Below are 17,793 nucleotides of genomic sequence, written 5' to 3' on the forward strand. Positions count from 1 at the left end.
TTATTCACTTGCCACTGGCAGCACTGATTTGGATTATTTGGTTTGTCACCGGCCGTTCTTGACATTATCCCCGATTATAAGTTATTACATTTTACTAATCTCATCGTTAGTTCTCATAAGTTGTCAACCCTGTTCCCCTACTTTCATGAAATTTTGAAGATATACATACATAAATAAATACAAAATTTGTTTTGTTTCACGTATTTGTTTATTTTCATTACCTTTGGTACTTAGTACTTCTCTTTCATATGATATGCAGCAAAACAGTCTCCAATATGTAACACAACTCCATAAGACTTGCACATTAAGTTTGTTGTTGTTCTTCTGTTGTTTTTGGAACATACATGGCAGTTTATTCATTTCCATTTATTCGTTTCGGAAATTAGTATTAGTTAACGTTGCTTTATGTGACCGGATTTTTTCGATTTTTTTTTATTGAGTAATTGGTTTTTCCTCATTTTCTTTGAGTGTCAGTCAAAGTGGCATTATATACTGTAGAGATCATTCGTATTGTTTTAGTTTTCGAAGCTCTCCATACCTGTGCAAGTCCTTCACCTTCCCATTGATGACCATCTTCTTCAAACACATTGACTTTTGCATGCTTTAATTTTTCTGGAAATCCTCTATTTTGCTGTATTGTTCCACAAACTCAAATTTTCTTTTCAAGTAATTTCTCTGCAAATTCTACATTGTTATAATAATTATCCATGTAGAGGTGATGCCATTTTCCATAAGACGGTGTCAATAGTTCCATTACTGTTTTTGCTAAAGGTTCTCCAGCGCTGGAATAAATGTATCCCGTACTCTAATCACACAGCATCCAAATGAGTATGCCATATTTCATAATTTTCGACAGATTATAAACTTTAAAATTTCCTTCATCGATTGAGGTGCTTTGACTTAGATGAAATGTTTCTTTAAGCTTTTTGGAAAAATAGCCAGTTATGAATTGCACTTTGAAAAGCCAGTGGGCATTATCCGGTTTATTGTTGTTGTTGGAAAAATGTAAAAATGATAACATTTGTCTGAATCAGTTGTAGGCTATGGTTTTGGGAAATATCAGTGTGTCTATCAATGGATTCGTTGACCAGTAATCATCAATCCTTGCTTCCTTTTTTTTACAATTCCCATAAGGATAACAAGCCCAAACAATTTTCTAAGTTCGGGTCCCATGTTGTTGTTGTTGTTGTTGTGGTCTTCAGTCCTGAGACTGGTTTGATGCAGCTCTCTATGCTACTCTATCCTGTGCAAGCTTCTTCATCTCCCAGTACTTACTGCAACCCACATCCTTCTGAATCTGCTAAGTGTATTCATCTCTTGGACTCCCTCTACGATTTTTACCCTCCACACTGCCCTCCAATGCTAAATTTGTGATCCCCTGATGCCTCAGAACATGTCCTACCAACCGATCCCTTCTTCTAGTCAAGTTGTACCGCAAACTCCTCTTCTCCCCAATTCTGTTCAATACCTCCTCATTAGTTATGTGATCTACCCATCTAATCTTCAGCATTCTTCCGAAAGCTTCTATTCTCTTCTTGTCCAAACTATTTATTGGCCATGTTTCACCTCCATACATGGCTACACTCCATACAAATACTTTCAGAAACGATTTCCTGGCATTTAAATCTATACTCGATGTTAACAATTTTTTCTTCTTAAGAAACGCTTTTCTTGCTATTGCCAGTCTACCTTTTATATCCTCTCTACTTCGACCATCATCAGTTATTTTGCTCCCCAAATAGCAAAACACATTTACTACTTTAAGTGTCTCATTTCCTAATCTAATTCCCTCAGCATCACCTGACTTAATTCGACTACATTCCATTATCCTTGTTTTGCTTTTGTTGATGTTCATCTTATATCCTCCTTTCAAGGCACTGTCCATTCTGTTCAACTGCTCTTCCAAGTCCTTTGCTGTCTCTGACAGAATTACAATGTCATCGGCAAACCTCAAAGTTTTTGTCCCATAACATCGACAAATCTGATTCTTTCTTCTTTTTTTTTTTTTTCCTTTTTTTTTTCCAGTTTCCTTTTATTGCAATTTTGACTGTAATACTTGTTGGTTTCACTAATATATTCAAACAGATCGTTCCCAATATATAATTCTATGATATCCATGACACTCTGTGTATCTTTGGGAAATATGTTTGGATCCATAGATCATTCAGATTTATTATTGGTCCTCGGTAAATCAAAGTTTGACCACTGTGCACTATCTTCTTCGTCTGATTCATCTGAATCATATGGTAACTGTAGCATTCACCGAATTCTTCTTGGACGTATTTCACTATCTTCCAACAATTCTGCTTCACTTTCATTTTTTTGATATCCAATGTCTTCTTCCCAACTGGCCAAGTCGTCCGGAACGTCAGACAAGACGTCCATGCATTCATCATAAATAATCATATTGTCTCCTTCGTCTGCCATGATGAAAGGGCACAAGTACTTATAAAAACAAAAAACTTGTTGGCATGTGTACCTTTTTGGTACCTAAACAAGACACCAACAAAATGTAAAAGATACTAAAGTGCTGTCGCAGGCCAATGCGCGATACTATGCTCATGACACCACTGTGGTGTCCCCGGCCACTGAGAGATACTATGCACATGACACCACTGTGATGACACTGGACATTGATTGCTATTTCACACACGACACCACTTTGGCGTCGGCGGCCATTGACCACTATTTCGTGCATGACACCACTGTGATGTCACCAGGCGTCGACTGCTATTTCACAGCACGACACCACTGTAGTGTCGCTGGATGGCGTAGTGTTAAGATATCACTCCATCCATCCGAGGTCAATTCCTTTAAAAATATACCACTTTAGTTTCCCTAGTTTTTTTTGTATCATCTAAACAACTGAAAGCCTCGGCAAGATGCCAAGAGGATAATTTTTCTTGTTTAATTCTACCAGAATTAAGTTTATGAGATAACATAATGCTTTTTCAACAGACACCAATACATGCTATTTGTAAAATGTTATTGTCAAATACAACGTTCAATATTCTATTTACAGCTAACCTCTCAAAATAAAACAAAAATTGAGACCAAAGAAAGGGAGTGGATGGGTCCATAATTAGAGGCCATGTACTTCTTTCTAATTTTATAAATGTATAGTAGAACCACATAGTTAGTATTTCACAAAATACACCTCAACTGTCGACCAGTTATAGAGGGAGCTCAAGAGGAGAGCAACCAGTCAGCACACAATTTGTACTCTGGTTGAAATACCAAGGTAGTCAGTGGAGTTACTGCTTTCTCAATGACCTAATGATTTGTCTGATATGTTTTACATTTGATCTGGCAAAACTGATACCTGTTGTTGGAGTATTCAATTCCAGTCTCAATAAGGCAAATGAATCTCCTTTAAATGGTTTCATTTTTGTAGCTATTTTTCCAGCTATTGTTGTGAAAAAGTCATTGAATTAAGTTGGCAATGACTTGAATTTATTATATTTTATCTCACGGTTACTATCAACAAAGGCTCTCAAAATAATTTGCCTTACTGAGTTTATTCATTTCATGTTTATAATGCTCAAAATTGTATAAGCACAGCTGCAAGAGCACAAAAGACTAATAGCCACGCCCCATCCAAGTTGCTGTTTGTGGGTAATGTGTGAAGGCTTGTAGTCACAACTGTGAAGGATGCTTAGATATCCACACCAATACTCTACAAATCAGTGTGGAGTTCTTCCCATTGTACCAGTTATTATGGCTTCTTCCCATTCCACTAACTTATGGAACACAGGTAGAATGATGGTTTAGACACACCGGTGCACTCTATAATTAGTCTAATCGTGTCCTCACTAGTATGAAAGGAGATGTCGTCTATTCCTAAATTCATAATTTAAGCCAGTTCTTGGAACTTTGTATGTAGGTTTTCTTGGGATAGTTTGTTTCTATCTTAAAGCAACTGCCAGTTCAGTTTTTTCAGCATCTCAGTGACTCTCTCCCATGGGCCAGATGGCCCGTGTCGGATCCTCTCCTCTGCCACCAGCTTTTCTGAACCGCGTACATGGGAGTTATTCTTACAACATATTCTCCACCGTAATCAGCCTGGCCTCAGCCTATGGTAACTTATTGTCCCTACACCCTCCACTCATCAGTTTCCACCCACTACGTCCTATCATCTCCTGACTATTCACATCCACTCACCTTCGCTAAATGTCACCGTCTGCCAATGCACCTGACCATCTTTCCCCTTCCCTGCTCCTCTCTTCTCCTCCTCTCCCCACCTCCCTGCCCATAGTCTGCCGATGCTGTTCCTGGCAGTCTTGTCGAGTCTCGTCTAGTCACTGCTCACTCCACCAAACAGTGCTCTTCTCTGCCCCACCAGTACCCTGCTATCCCTCCCCATTCCCTGGCCCACACCAGATAGTCACTCAACATTATAGTCACATTCGGTGACGGCAGTCGTGTATGCACAAAGTGTGCTCACTTGTGTGAATTTGTATTTTTGTTTTCTTTTGTGAAGAAAGCTAAATGTCTAAAATTCTTTTCATTGTGCCTGTCTGAAACTCAGTGTCACCTTCGTGGCAAGTAGTAATCTATCCTTTTCCTAGTATTATCAACTTAAAGCAAATTTCATGCTGATTGCAAAACTTATCTTAAATTTTGCAAGTCTAATATTTTCAAACTAATTGGATTATGAGTTATATTTTACTAATATTAATTCAGCTGGTGAATTTTCATTATAGATGTATGTGTAAAACATGATATTTTATTCTCCAGCATCATTTGAAGAAATGCTACTTTTTAAAACAGTCATTGAAATGAATTCTGAAATTACACAACAGCTTCCTTTGTTAACATATGACACAATTTTGGAACTAGGCAAATGAAACCTATTATATTATGATTTTTGTTGTTACAGCTCCTCTCAGTTCATGGTAGCAAAATATGGGGTGATGAATTAAACTGGTTTCAACATCCAAAATATGGATTTCTTACAGGAATCCTAAAATAAAATTTCAGAAGGATTGTATAGTATCTACGGAATAAGCAAACAATCAACAGTGTTGTTCTGTTGTTATCAATATATCTAACGTATTCGCCAGATAATAAATTTAGGTTACAGTTAAAGAATTTGTTCTTGGTGCCACAATTGAATTTTTTGGTAACTGATACTCAATTATGAAATGACATCACACTCTCCAGTCAAGATAACAAGTTGTGTCCTCCCTATGAAGAAATCCTCAATGCAGTCACAAATTTTGCTTGCCATCCCCACACTTTTGATAATAACTGTACATTTGGTACTGAGTAAAATGCTTTTCAGAAATCATGAAATACTGCATCTATTCAACTGCATTGATCCACCACTTTCAGAATTCATGTAGGAAAACTATGAAGTGGGTTTCACATGATCAATGCTTTTTGAACCCATGCTAGTTGGCATGGCAGAGGTAATTCGGCTTGAGATACTTCACTGTGTTTAAGCTCAGAATATGTTCTAAGATTTTTTGTATGACAGAATTTTTGATCACACAGCTATCCCCACTGTCTGAGCATTGTAAGTTATAAGACACTGTTCAAAAGAACAAGGTAAATGTGTATCAAAGTCCTGTATGTTAAATCTATTTTGGGCAGTACCTGCAGTCTTATTGCATGGCTTGAGATCTTTGCTTTCAATATAGGCAACAATTAAAACTATTCACCATCTACTGGCTGTGTTATACGTTACAGTGTCAGGTGACACTTCAGAAGGAAATAAGAAAGTATCAGTGTCCCAGTGTTTTCTTGTGAGGCACAGAGACTGAAATTGTCATTTGCAGACATTGTATTCAATCAAGCTCATTTAATGCAACAGCTTAATGCAGTGCAACTTGCAAGGGCAGTCTGTTTGATCCAAAAAGGATGGACTTTGAGTCTTGTTGCTGCAGACGGCGATGTCTGTCCACAAGTCATCCATAGGCTGTGGACATGCTACAGGGAGACAGGTCAGTACAACATCAGTTGGACAAGATTACTAACACATTACAACCCCACATGAAGACCGTGCATTGCAGTGGATATGAATACAGCCAGAGCACTACAACACAATCTCAGGAGGCCCAGTGGAGCCACTGTGTTTGATCAGACTGTAATGAATGAGTTACTAGACCGAGATATCCTGTTTGAGTAAACTGCTTGATACAACATCTTGCTGCTTGCCTTCAGTTCTATCGTTCCTATGTCAACTGGCAACTTCGTCACTAGCAGAACATGTCATTAGCAAATAAGTCCAGAAATCCTCTGGGGCCAGATGATGGCCATATTCATGTGCATGGAGAGTAGTACCTGTGAAATGTTGTTCTGGAAACTGACAGGTTTCCAATGTCCTGTGATATTTTGGGGAGACTTCAGTGTTGATCTTGTCATCGTACATGGTCGCATTACCACCAGGCAGTACATCAAACATTTCCTGTTGGACATTTGGTGGCTGCCAAATATGGTGGTGGCCCTGAATTCCTTCTAATGCCAAGGCCTATGTGGCAGGTGTCAGCAGGGATGTCTTGAGAAGCCTGGATACTGAAGTAATGGAATGGCTGGCAGTGAGTCCTGACCTAAAATCCATAGCGCATATGCAGGACATGTTTGACAGGTGTGTTCATGGTTGTCCTGTTTCACCACAGACTCTCAAATATCTGTATGGGCTCTCATCAAAGTATGGAAACGGATATCACACGGCGACCTCCGTAGACTTACATGGAGCATGCCACGTTGGCGTCAGGCAGTGATAAATGCTCATGGAGGTAGACAGTGGCTCCACTGGGCCTCCTGAGATTGTGTTGTAGTGCTCTGGCTGTATTCATATGCCACCACAATGCACGATCAGAAAATGAAAGAGATAGAAAACTAAAAGGGAATAGTCACAGTGAAGAAATTTTGAGGCCAAAGAAATTATCATGAATTAAGGCCAGGTGAGTGAACTAAGGTCACATTGTAACACCATTGCCAACTGTGGAGTTCTGAGAAACTGGTGTCTGGAGGAAGAATCCAGATGGTATGTGTGGTGAAACAGGCACCAAGGTCACGACTGTCATGTTGTGCTTCGAAGCCAGCAACTACAGGAGGGCCACAGCAATTGTGTTTACTAATAATGGTAAGAACAAATATTCCAGCAAGAACCTGCAAACAAAGAGAGATTACATCTCTAAACGGATATGCCACTTAATATATGTACAAGACAAATGTTCACAGTACTCCCAGCACTCAGTCACATAAAAAAGGGTTATCATGACAAATCCTGAAGCAAATGGATGTTACAGATATTGGATGGTATTCTTGTGGCTCACTTCTGCTATCTTCTTCATAAACTGGAATGGCCTGTACTTTCTTACAACTACTGGGCACATATTTTTGTTCAAGGACTCTACAATAGATTATAGCTAAAAGAGGGCCTAACATAGCCATAAATATGGTACAGAACCTGGTAGGAATACTGTTGGGCCCAGGAGATTTTTTAGGTTTACTGATTTCAGCTGTTTCTCAACACCACTGACACTAATATGCACATAACTCATTTTTGCAGTGGTGAAAGAATTAAATTAGGGCAGTAATTCTGGATTTTCCTTTGTGAAAAGGAACATTTGAAAACAGAGATCATTATTTCTGCTTTTGCTTTTCTACTCACAATTTCAGTTACTGTATCGTCAGTTAGTCTGGACACACACTTTGGCATCACCAACAGCCTCTACATTATGAACAGAATTTCTTCAGGTTTTGAAAGAGATCTTTTGATAATATTCTGCTACGTAATCATTGGCTGCTATGTAATCATTGAAAGCTTCACACATTGCCTTCTTGACAGCCAAGGGCATTTCATTCATCATCACAGCATCACTCTGTCTATAGTCCTATGCCCTGTTTTGTACCCGTTATGCAGCAGTTTCTGCTTCTTTAGAAGTTTCTATGCAATGACTGTAAGTTATTGAGGGTCATTCTCATTGGTTCATAGTCGTGTCACAGTTCTTTCACACGCTCCTGTCAAGAGCTAAGTGTTTTGATTCTCTTTTTACCTCTTTATCTAGTTTGCTAAACATATAAATTATTCTATTTGTTTTAGTTGCCCTTTGTAGTTTGGCAACAAAACTGCATTATCATCATTAATAGCAGTTTCAGTGCAGACACTCTCAAAGATGTCAGGTCTGTTTGTTGCCATTAGATCCAATCTATTTCCATCATGAGTGGGCTTCCAAACTATTTGTTCAAGGTAATTCTGAAAGAAAGCATTTAACAATGTTTCACAGGATATTTTGTCACATTCATCACTCACAAAACTGAAATTTTCTCCAATTCATTATTAGATGATTAAAATATACCACAATCATGGAAGTATGACTGGGGAACTTCCATACTAATGAACTTTGGTTTTTTCTAAAGATTTTGGTCACACCTGGAGGTGAATCTGGTGTTTGGTAAAAGGATACTATTATAAATATGTACCCATTTGTGACACTGAGTCTTCACAAAACAATCTCACATGCAGCTTCAATTTCTATCTCCCTGTCGGTGGATTTGAGTTTCTTGTCTACTGAAACAAACACATTGCCTCCATTCACCATTAACCTATGCTTTTGATTTTCCCCAAAAATATCACTGCTATCAGTTTCAGGACTCAACAAGCTTTCTGTATGTAGCAGTAAGTCAGCTCCACTGCTTTTGAGGAGCCTTCCAACTCTGGCTCTCGACTGTGAACGCTTTGGCCTACTTTTTAGGAGCGCTTCCAACTCTGGCACATTATTGGAAATGCTTCAGTAGTTAACCACTAGGGTTTTAATTATCTCAGAATACTGACACTTTATATTGACACTTTCAGGTCTCCTACAGCTATCGTTATCAGGAGTGGATGAAGAAAAACTTTTCGTGCATCCCACAAGCAATCAGTTATCTTGGTAGTAGCCTCCACAGTGCTTAATCAACCACTCAGTCATATACTTACAATATCAACTCTCTTCAGGTGTTTGTTGTGGCCATCGGCACTTGGTGGCCTCTTCTCTTCCAGCTCTTTCTGGGTTTCCAATATCTGTGATACGAGATGCCCATGTTGTGCATCAGGAACTGGGCCATCTGCTGGCACTGGAGATTGCTGTCAAAAACAGTGCACCAACTTTATTTTACATCTGACAGTAACATATTTTCTGTGCAATGAAAAAATTAAACATTAAAACGTTATAATGTACACAATTTCAAGGAGAGGGTGTGAAGTTATGCTTATTATTAAACTGAGTACTTAAGTATAATATTTTCAAAGGTCTACTTGAAAAATAATATTTGTGGAATTAATAAACACCTGTGGTTGACATGGACTGCACAGAGCTATGGCCCTTTTTCTAACTTAAGTATACACAACCCTAGAAGCATGAATGACACTGCAATCTCTCTTTGATGTGGTTATGGTAATTCTGATGTGGTTCCTCAAGAAGAGCAGCAATCTTTTCAGTAGTTGCAAGAGGTCAACAGTTTGGATGACTGACAAATCTAGCCTTGTAACATCAACTGTGTTGATACATCTAACAGCTGAAAGCACGGAGAAACTACAGCCCTAATTTTTCCTGAGGGCAGGCAGCTAAATGCAGTTAAATGATGATGGCGTCCTCTTGGGTAAAATATTATGGAGATAAAACAGCCCCGAATTTGGATCTCCAGGCGGAGAAGCATATCATCATTAGGAGGGGGTAAAAAAAAACTGTTACTCTATGAATAGCAGCATGGAATGTTAGACCCCTCAATCGGGCATGTAGGTTAGAAAATTTAAAAAGGGGAAATGGATAGGGTGAAGTTAGATATAGTGGGAATTAGTGAAGTTCAGTGGCAGGAGGAACAGAACTTCTGGTCAGATACATATATGGTTATAAATACAAAGTCAAACAGAGGTAATGCAGGAGTGAGTTTCATAATGAATAAGAAAAAAAGAATGCAGGTAAGCTATTGTGAACAGCATAGTGGACACATTATCATTGGTAAGATAGGCTAGAAGCCCACATCCACCACAGTAGTACAAGTTTATATCCCAGCTAGCTCTACAGATGACGAGTAGACTAAAAGAATGTATGATGAGATAAAATAAATTATTCAAATAGTTAAGGAAGACGAAAATGTAATAGTACTGGGGGACTGGAAGTCAATAGTGGGAAGAGGAAGAGAAGGAAAAAAAGTTGTTAAATATGGACTGGGAGGAGGGGGGGGGGGAGGGGGGGGAGGAATTAAAGAGGAAGCTGCCTGGTAGAATTTTGCACAGAGCATAATTTATCATTGCTAACACTTGGTTTAAGAATTGTGAAGAAGAATCTACGCATGGAAGTGACCTGGAGGTTTCAGACTGATTATACTGTATTATGGTAACACAGAGATTTTAGTACCAGATTTTAAATTGTAAGATATTTCCAGGAGAAGATATGGACTCTGACCACAATTTATTGGTTATGAACTATAGATTAAAACTGAAGAACTTGCAAAAAGGTAAGAAATTAAGGAGGAGGATATTATAATATCCCTTCCCCAGGTTAATTAAAATAATGTACTAATTCTCTCTTGAATGAATGTGTACTGTACTGGGCAACAGTGCATATAAAAAAGTAGAGAGAGAGAGAGAGAGAGAGAGAGAGAGAGAGAGAGAGAGAGAATATTACGAATGTTTGTAAGGTTCATTGCATGACTTTTCCTAACAAAAATCCTGAAGATTCTCTGAAATTATCATTATTATTTCTCTTTCCTGTCTCAGACGTTATGTCTGGTTAAAAATGGAAAGTGACACAGACCTTGAGCAAGCGTGACTTCCTTTTAACTGTACAGTATATGTTACATTGCATTTAGGAACTTTCGGGTAATTGAACATGTATCAATAATTACAGATTTCTGTAGTTGTATATACACGTTTGGATGTAGCTGTATTGCGTTGATGTACTGGTGGATATTGTGTGGTATGACTCCTGTAGTTGATAGTATAATTGTTATGATGTCAACTTTATCCTGATGCCACATGTCTTTGACTTCCTCAGCCAGTTGGACGTATTTTTCAATTTTTTCTCCTGTTTTCTTCTGCATATTTCTTGTATTGGGTATGGATATTTCGATTAGTTGTGTTAATTTCTTCTTTTTATTGGTGAGTATGATGTCAGGTTTGTTATGTGGTGTTGTTTTATCTGTTATAATGGTTCTGTTCCAGTGTAATAATAATAATAATTATTATTATTATCATCCCCCCCATGAACCATGGACCTTGCCGTTGGTGGGGAGGCTTGCGTGCCTCAACGATATAGATAGCCGTACCGTACGTGCAACCACAACGGAGTTGTATCTGTTGAGAGGCCAGACAAATGTGTGGTTCCTGAAGAGGGGCAGCAGCCTTTTCAGTAGTTGCAGGGGGCAACAGTCTGGATGATTGACTGATCTGGCCTTGTAACACTAACCAAAATGGCCTTACTGTTCTGGTACTGCAAGCGGCTGAAAGCAAGGGGAAACTACAGCCGTAATTTTTCCCGAGGGCATGCAGCTTTACTGTATGCTTAAATGATGATGGCGTCCTCTTGGGTAAAATATTCCGGAGATAAAATAGTCCCCCATTCGGATCTCCGGGCGCAGACTACTCAAGAGGACGTTGTTATCAGGAAAAAGAAAACTGGCGTTCTACGGATTGGAGCGTGGAATGTCAGATCCCTTAATCAGGCAGGTAGGTTAGAAAATTTAAAAAGGGAAATGGATAGGTTAAAGTTAGATATAGTGGGAATTAGTGATGTTCGGTGGCAGGAGGAACAAGACTTTTGGTCAGGTGAATACAGGGTTATAAATACAAAATCAAATAGTGGTAATGCAGGAGTAGGTTTAATAATAAATAAAAAAAAATAGGAGTACGGGTAAGCTACTACAAACAGCATAGTGAATGCATTATTGTGGCCAAGATAGACACAAAGCCCACGCCTACTACAGTAGTACAAGTTTATATGCCAACTAGCTCTACAGATGACGAAGAAATTGATGAAATGTATGATGAGATAAAAGAAATTATTCAGGTAGTGAAGGGAGACGAAAATTCAATAGTCATGGGTGACGGGAATTCAAGAGTAGGAAAAGGGAGTGAAGGAAACGTAGTAGGTGAATATGGATTAAGGCTAAGAAATGAAAGAGGAAGCTGCCTGGTAGAATTATGTGCAGAGCATAACTTAATCATAGCTAACACTTGGTTTAAGAATCATAAAAGTAGGTTGTATACATGGAAGAACCCTGGAGATACTAAAAGGTATCAGATACATTATATAATGGTAAGACAGAGATTTAGGAACCAGGTTTAAATTGCAAGACATTTCCAGGGGCAGATGTGGACTCTGACCACAATCTATTTGTTATGAACTGTAGATTAACACTGAAGAAACTGCAAAAAGGTGGGAATTTAAGGAGATGGGACCTGGATAAACTGAAAGAACCAGAGGTTCTACAGAGTTTCAGGGAGAGCATAAGGGAACAATTGACAGGAATGGGGGACAGAAATACAGTAGAAGAAGAATGGGTAGCTTTGAAGGATGAAATAGTGAAGGCAGCAGAGGATCAAATAGGTAAAAAGACGAGGGCTAGTAGAAACCCTTGGGTAACAGAAGAAATATTGAATTTAATTGATGAAAGGAGAAAATATAAAAATGCAGTAAATGAAGCAGGCAAAAAGGAATACAAATGTCTCAAAAATGATATCAACAGGAAGTGAAAAATGGCTAAGCAGGGATGGCTAGAGGACAAATGTAAGGATGTAGAGGCTTATCTCACTAGGGGTAAGATAGATACTGCCTACAGGAAAATTAGAGAGACGTTTCGAGAAAGGAGAACCACTTGCATGAATATCAAGAGCTTTGATGGAAACCCAGTTCTAAGCAAAGAAGGGAAAGCAGAAAGGTGTAAGGAGTATACAGAGGGTCTATACAAGGGCGATGTACTTGAAGACAATACTATGGAAATGGAAGAGAATGTAGATGAAGATGAAATGGCAGATATGACATTGCGTGAAGAGTTTGACAGAGCACTGAAAGACCTGAGTCCAAACAAGGCCCCGGGAGCAGACAACATTCCATTAGAACTACTGACGGCCTTGGGAGAGCCAGTCCTGACAAAACTCTACCATCTAGTGAGCAAGATGTGTGAGACAGGTTAAATACCCTCAGACTTCAAGAAGAATATAATAATTCCAATCCCAAAGAAAGCAGGTGTTGACAGATGTGAAAATTACCAAACTATCAGCTTAATAAGTCACAGCTGCAAAATACTAACACGAATTCTTTACAGACGAATGGAAAAACTAGTAGAAGCCAACCTCGGGGAAGATCAGTTTGGATTCCGTAGAAACACTGGAACACGTGAGGCAATACTGACCTTACGACTTATCTTAGAAGAAAGATTAAGGAAAGACAAACCTACGTTTCTAGCATTTGTAGACTTAGAGAAAGCTTTTGACAATGTTGACTGGAATACTCTCTTTCAAATTCTAAAGGTGGCAGGGGTAAAATACAGGGAGCGAAAGGCTATTTACAATTTGTACAGAAACCAGATGGCAGTTATAAGAGTCGAGGGACATGAAAGGGAAGCAGTGGTTGGGAAAGGATTGAGACAGGGTTGTAGCCTATCCCCCATGTTGTTCAATGTGTATATTGAGCAAGGAGTAAAGGAAACAAAAGAAAAATTCGGAGTAGGTATTAAAATTCATGGAGAAGAAATAAAAACTTTGAGGTTCGCCGATGACATTGTAATTCTGTCAGAGACAGCAAAGGACTTGGAAGAGCAGTTGAATGGAATGGACAGTGTCTTGAAAGGAGGATATAAGATGAACATCAACAAAAGCAAAACAAGGATAATGGAATGTAGTCTAATTAAGTCGGGTGATGCTGAGGGAATTAGATTAGGAAATGAGGCACTTAAAGTAGTAAAGGAGTTTTGCTATTTGTGGAGCAAAATAACTGATGATGGTCGAAGTAGAGAGGATATAAAATGTAGGCTGGCAATGGCAAGGAAAGCGTTTCTGAAGAAGAGGAATTTGTTAACATCCAGTATTGATTTACGTGTCAGGAAGTCATTTCTGAAAGTATTCGTATGGAGTGTAGCCATGTATGGAAGTGAAACATGGACGATAAATAGTTTGGACAAGAAGAAAATAGAAGCTTTCGAAATGTGGTGCTACAGAAGAATGCTGAAGATTAGATGGGTAGATCACATAACTAATGAGGAAGTATTGAATAGGATTGGGGAGAAGAGAAGTTTGTGGCACAACTTGACCAGAAGAAGGGATCGGTTGGTAGGACATGTTCTGAGGCATCAAGGGATCACCAATTTAGTATTGAAGGGCAGCGTGGAGGGTAAAAATCGTAGAGGGAGACCAAGAGATGAATACACTAAGCAGATTCAGAAGGATGTAGGTTGCAGTAGGTACTGGGAGATGAAAAAGCTTGCACAGGATAGAGTAGCATGGAGAGCTGCATCAAACCAGTCTCAGGACTGAAGACCACAACAACAACAACATCAGTTTAATAAGTCACAGCTCAAAATACTAACGCGAATTCTTTACAGACGAATGGAAAAACTGATAGAAGCCGACCTCGGGGAAGATCAGTTTGGATTCCGTAAAAATGTTGGAACACGTGAGGCAATACTGACCCTTAGAATAAAGAGAAGAGGAGCTTGTGGCACAACTTGACTAGAAGATGGGATCGATTGGTAGGACATGTTCTGAGACATCGAGGGATCACCAATTTAGTGTTGGAGGGCAGCGTCGAGGATAAAAATCGTAGAGGGAGACCAAGAGATAAATACACTAAGCAGATTCAGAAGGATGTAGTCTGCAGAGGTACTGGGAGATGAAGAAGCTTGCACAGGATAAAGTAGCATGGAGAGCTGCACCAAACCAGTCTCAGGACTGAAGACCACAACACAACAACAACAACACATTATTATTATTATTATTATTATTTTATTTCCTGTCTCAGACGTTATGTCTGGTTAAAAATGGAAAGTGACGCAGACCTTGAGCAAGCGTGACTTCCTTTTAACTGTACAGTATATGTTACATTGCATTTAGGAACTTTCGGGTAATTGAGGATGTATCAATAATTACAGATTATTGTAGTTGTTTGGATGTAGCTGTACTGCGTTGATGTACTGGTGGATGTTGTGTGGTATGACTTCTGTAGTTGATAGTATAATTGGTATAATGTCAACTTTATCCTGATGCCACATGCCCTTGACTTCCTCAGCCAGTTGGATGTATTTTTCAATTTTTTCTCCTGTTTTCTTCTGTATATTTGTTGTATTGGGTATGGATATTTTGATTAGTTGTGTTAATTTCTTCTTTTTATTGGTGAGTATGATGTCAGGTTTGTTATGTGGTGGTGTTTTATGTGTTATAATGGTTCTGTTCCAGTATAATTTGTATTCATCATTCTCCAGTACATTTTGTGGTGCATACTTGTATGTGGGAACGTGTTGTTTTATTAGTTTATGTTGTATGGCAAGTTGTTGATGTATTATTTTTGCTACATTGTCATGTCTTCTGGGGTATTCTGTATTTGCTAGTATTGTATATCCGCTTGTGATGTGATCTACTGTTTCTATTTGTTGTTTGCAAAGTCTGCATTTATCTGTTGTGGTATTGGGATCTTTAATAATATGCTTGCTGTAATATCTGGTGCTTATTGTTTGATCCTGTATTGCAATCATGAATCCTTCCGTCTCACTGTATATATTGCCTTTTCTTAGCCATGTGTTGGATGCGTCTTGATCGATGTGTGGCTGTGTTAGATGATACGGGTGCTTGCCATGAATTGTTTTCTTTTTCCAATTTACTTTCTTTGTATCTGTTGATGTTATGTGATTAAACGGTTGTAGAAGTGGTTATGAAATTGCAATGGTGTAGCCAATGTATTTATATGAGTGATTGCTTTGTGTATTTTGCTAGTTTCTGCTCGTTGTGTAAAGAATTTTCTTAAATTGTCTACCTGTCCATAACGTAGGTTTTTTATGTTGATAAATCCCCTTCCTCCTTCCTTTCTGCTTAATGTGAATCTTTCTGTTGCTAAATGTATGTGATGTGTTCTATATTTGTGGCATTGTGATCACGTAAGTGCTTCTAGGTCTGTGTTACTCCATTTCACTACTCCAAATGAGTAGGTCAATATTAGTATAGCATAGGTATTTATAGCTTTTGTCTTGTTTCTTGCTGTCAATTCTGTTTTCAGTATTTTTGTTAGTCTTTGTCTATATTTTTCTCATAGTTCTTCTGTAATATTTGTATTGTATATTCCTATTTTTTGTCTGTATCCTACATATTTATAGGCATCTGTTTTTTCCATCGCTTCTATGCCCTCACTGTGGTTATCCAATATGTAATCTTCTTGTTTAGTGTGTTTTCCCTTAACTATGCTATTTTTCTTACATTTGTCTGTTCCAAAAGCCATATTTATATCACTGCTGAATATTCTGTTATCTTTAGTAATTGGTTGAGTTGTTGATTTGTTGCTGTCAGTAGTTTATTATTATTATTATTATTATTATTATTATTATTATTATTATTATTTTCGATTATTCCCATTTAAGAGAGCGTTTGAACTTGAATTCCTTTATGATGATTGTTTATGTTTATTATTATTGTTTATTATTGTTTATTATTATTGTTTATGTTTATTATTATTATTATTATAACTGTTACTACTATTATTTTTGTATCTCCAGCAATGAGAATTCTTCTTCTGAATCTTGGCGATGTCGATCCTGTGACTCCACAGCTGCAGCGATCAACAATCTAGTATTGATGGGTCTGCACAATATCAAAGAAAAATGGGAGGGGAAGCAAAATGGCAGCAGATCCTTAATCATTGAAGCAATAATAAATCCACATCCTGGTTACTGAACATTACTTTTGAGAAACAATGGCAATATCGCTCGTCACTGGTTTTGATCGGTGTTATAAATTTGATGCAGGCTCTTGAAATTATTTTCAGCACAGGATGTAAATCTTGCTGGTAAAACTTTAACATATTTAATGCCCAATGTGAAGTGTCGGGTTTTTAAAAGAATGAATTACCTTTTCCTGTTTTGTTGTCTTTGACGACAATTATATTTGCCGGTTTTTCATCAAGATAAGTTCTTTCGAATTACAATTGTTTTTAATCCTTCCACTTTTTCTATACAGACATCATACATTAAAGTCGCAATTCTGATTGCAATGGCAGACTATCCCTTTCATACAACAATATATATCTCTTTCTCCTACTGCTAGGAAGTCAACACCAAAAACAAAAAAATAGAAATTACATCCAAGTCGGCTAACAAAGCCAGAGATACAATGTACAACAGTCTCATTTTAGCATCGCTGCAGCCACTGTATCTTTGAGTGTCAATATTACCATCGTAGTTTTTAACATATAAAACAATGTATAGCTTTTTTTAGTCTGTCCAGATTGGATGTAAAAAAAATGCATTACATTTCAAAACATATGCAAAGTAGACGTTTTGCCACTACCAGCTTTTAACAAAGATAAAAAAATTCCACCACATTGACACTTTCATCACTTTCGTACTCGCATTGTAAGGGCTGCTTACTGTCACAAAATGTTTCTCTTTTTCCTCTACAAACTGTGCTCTCATATCATATGGTTTCACAGCATCCTGGATCTGACAGAGATAGTAACCATTCTTCCTGAAACCCTCTTGTAGGTGCTGCAGTTCCACTGCTATACTCTCTCAGTTGGAAATTTTGGGATCCATATGCACTAGTGCGGTAAGGTCGCCTACTCATTGCGGGGAGAGTGTCAGGTGAAGTCATTGGAGTATAAA

General features: G+C 38.2%; 1 protein-coding gene across 6 annotated transcripts in view; it reads right to left on the bottom strand.

Annotated features, from left to right (window-relative positions):
* LOC124619817 (TRAF3-interacting protein 1) overlaps positions 1 to 17,793 on the bottom strand; it is a 244,350-nt gene that overhangs the window by 24,334 nt on the left and 202,223 nt on the right. For all 6 annotated transcript variants that reach the window (XM_047146416.1, XM_047146417.1, XM_047146414.1 and 3 more), the window contains one exon: positions 8,930 to 9,076. In XM_047146416.1, coding sequence (XP_047002372.1) covers positions 8,930 to 9,076 — 147 coding nt within the window. The remainder of the gene's footprint in view (positions 1 to 8,929; positions 9,077 to 17,793) is intronic.

The sequence above is a fragment of the Schistocerca americana genome, chromosome 6 (genome assembly GCF_021461395.2).
Source record: "Schistocerca americana isolate TAMUIC-IGC-003095 chromosome 6, iqSchAmer2.1, whole genome shotgun sequence".
Classification (NCBI taxonomy): Eukaryota; Metazoa; Arthropoda; class Insecta; order Orthoptera; family Acrididae; genus Schistocerca; species Schistocerca americana.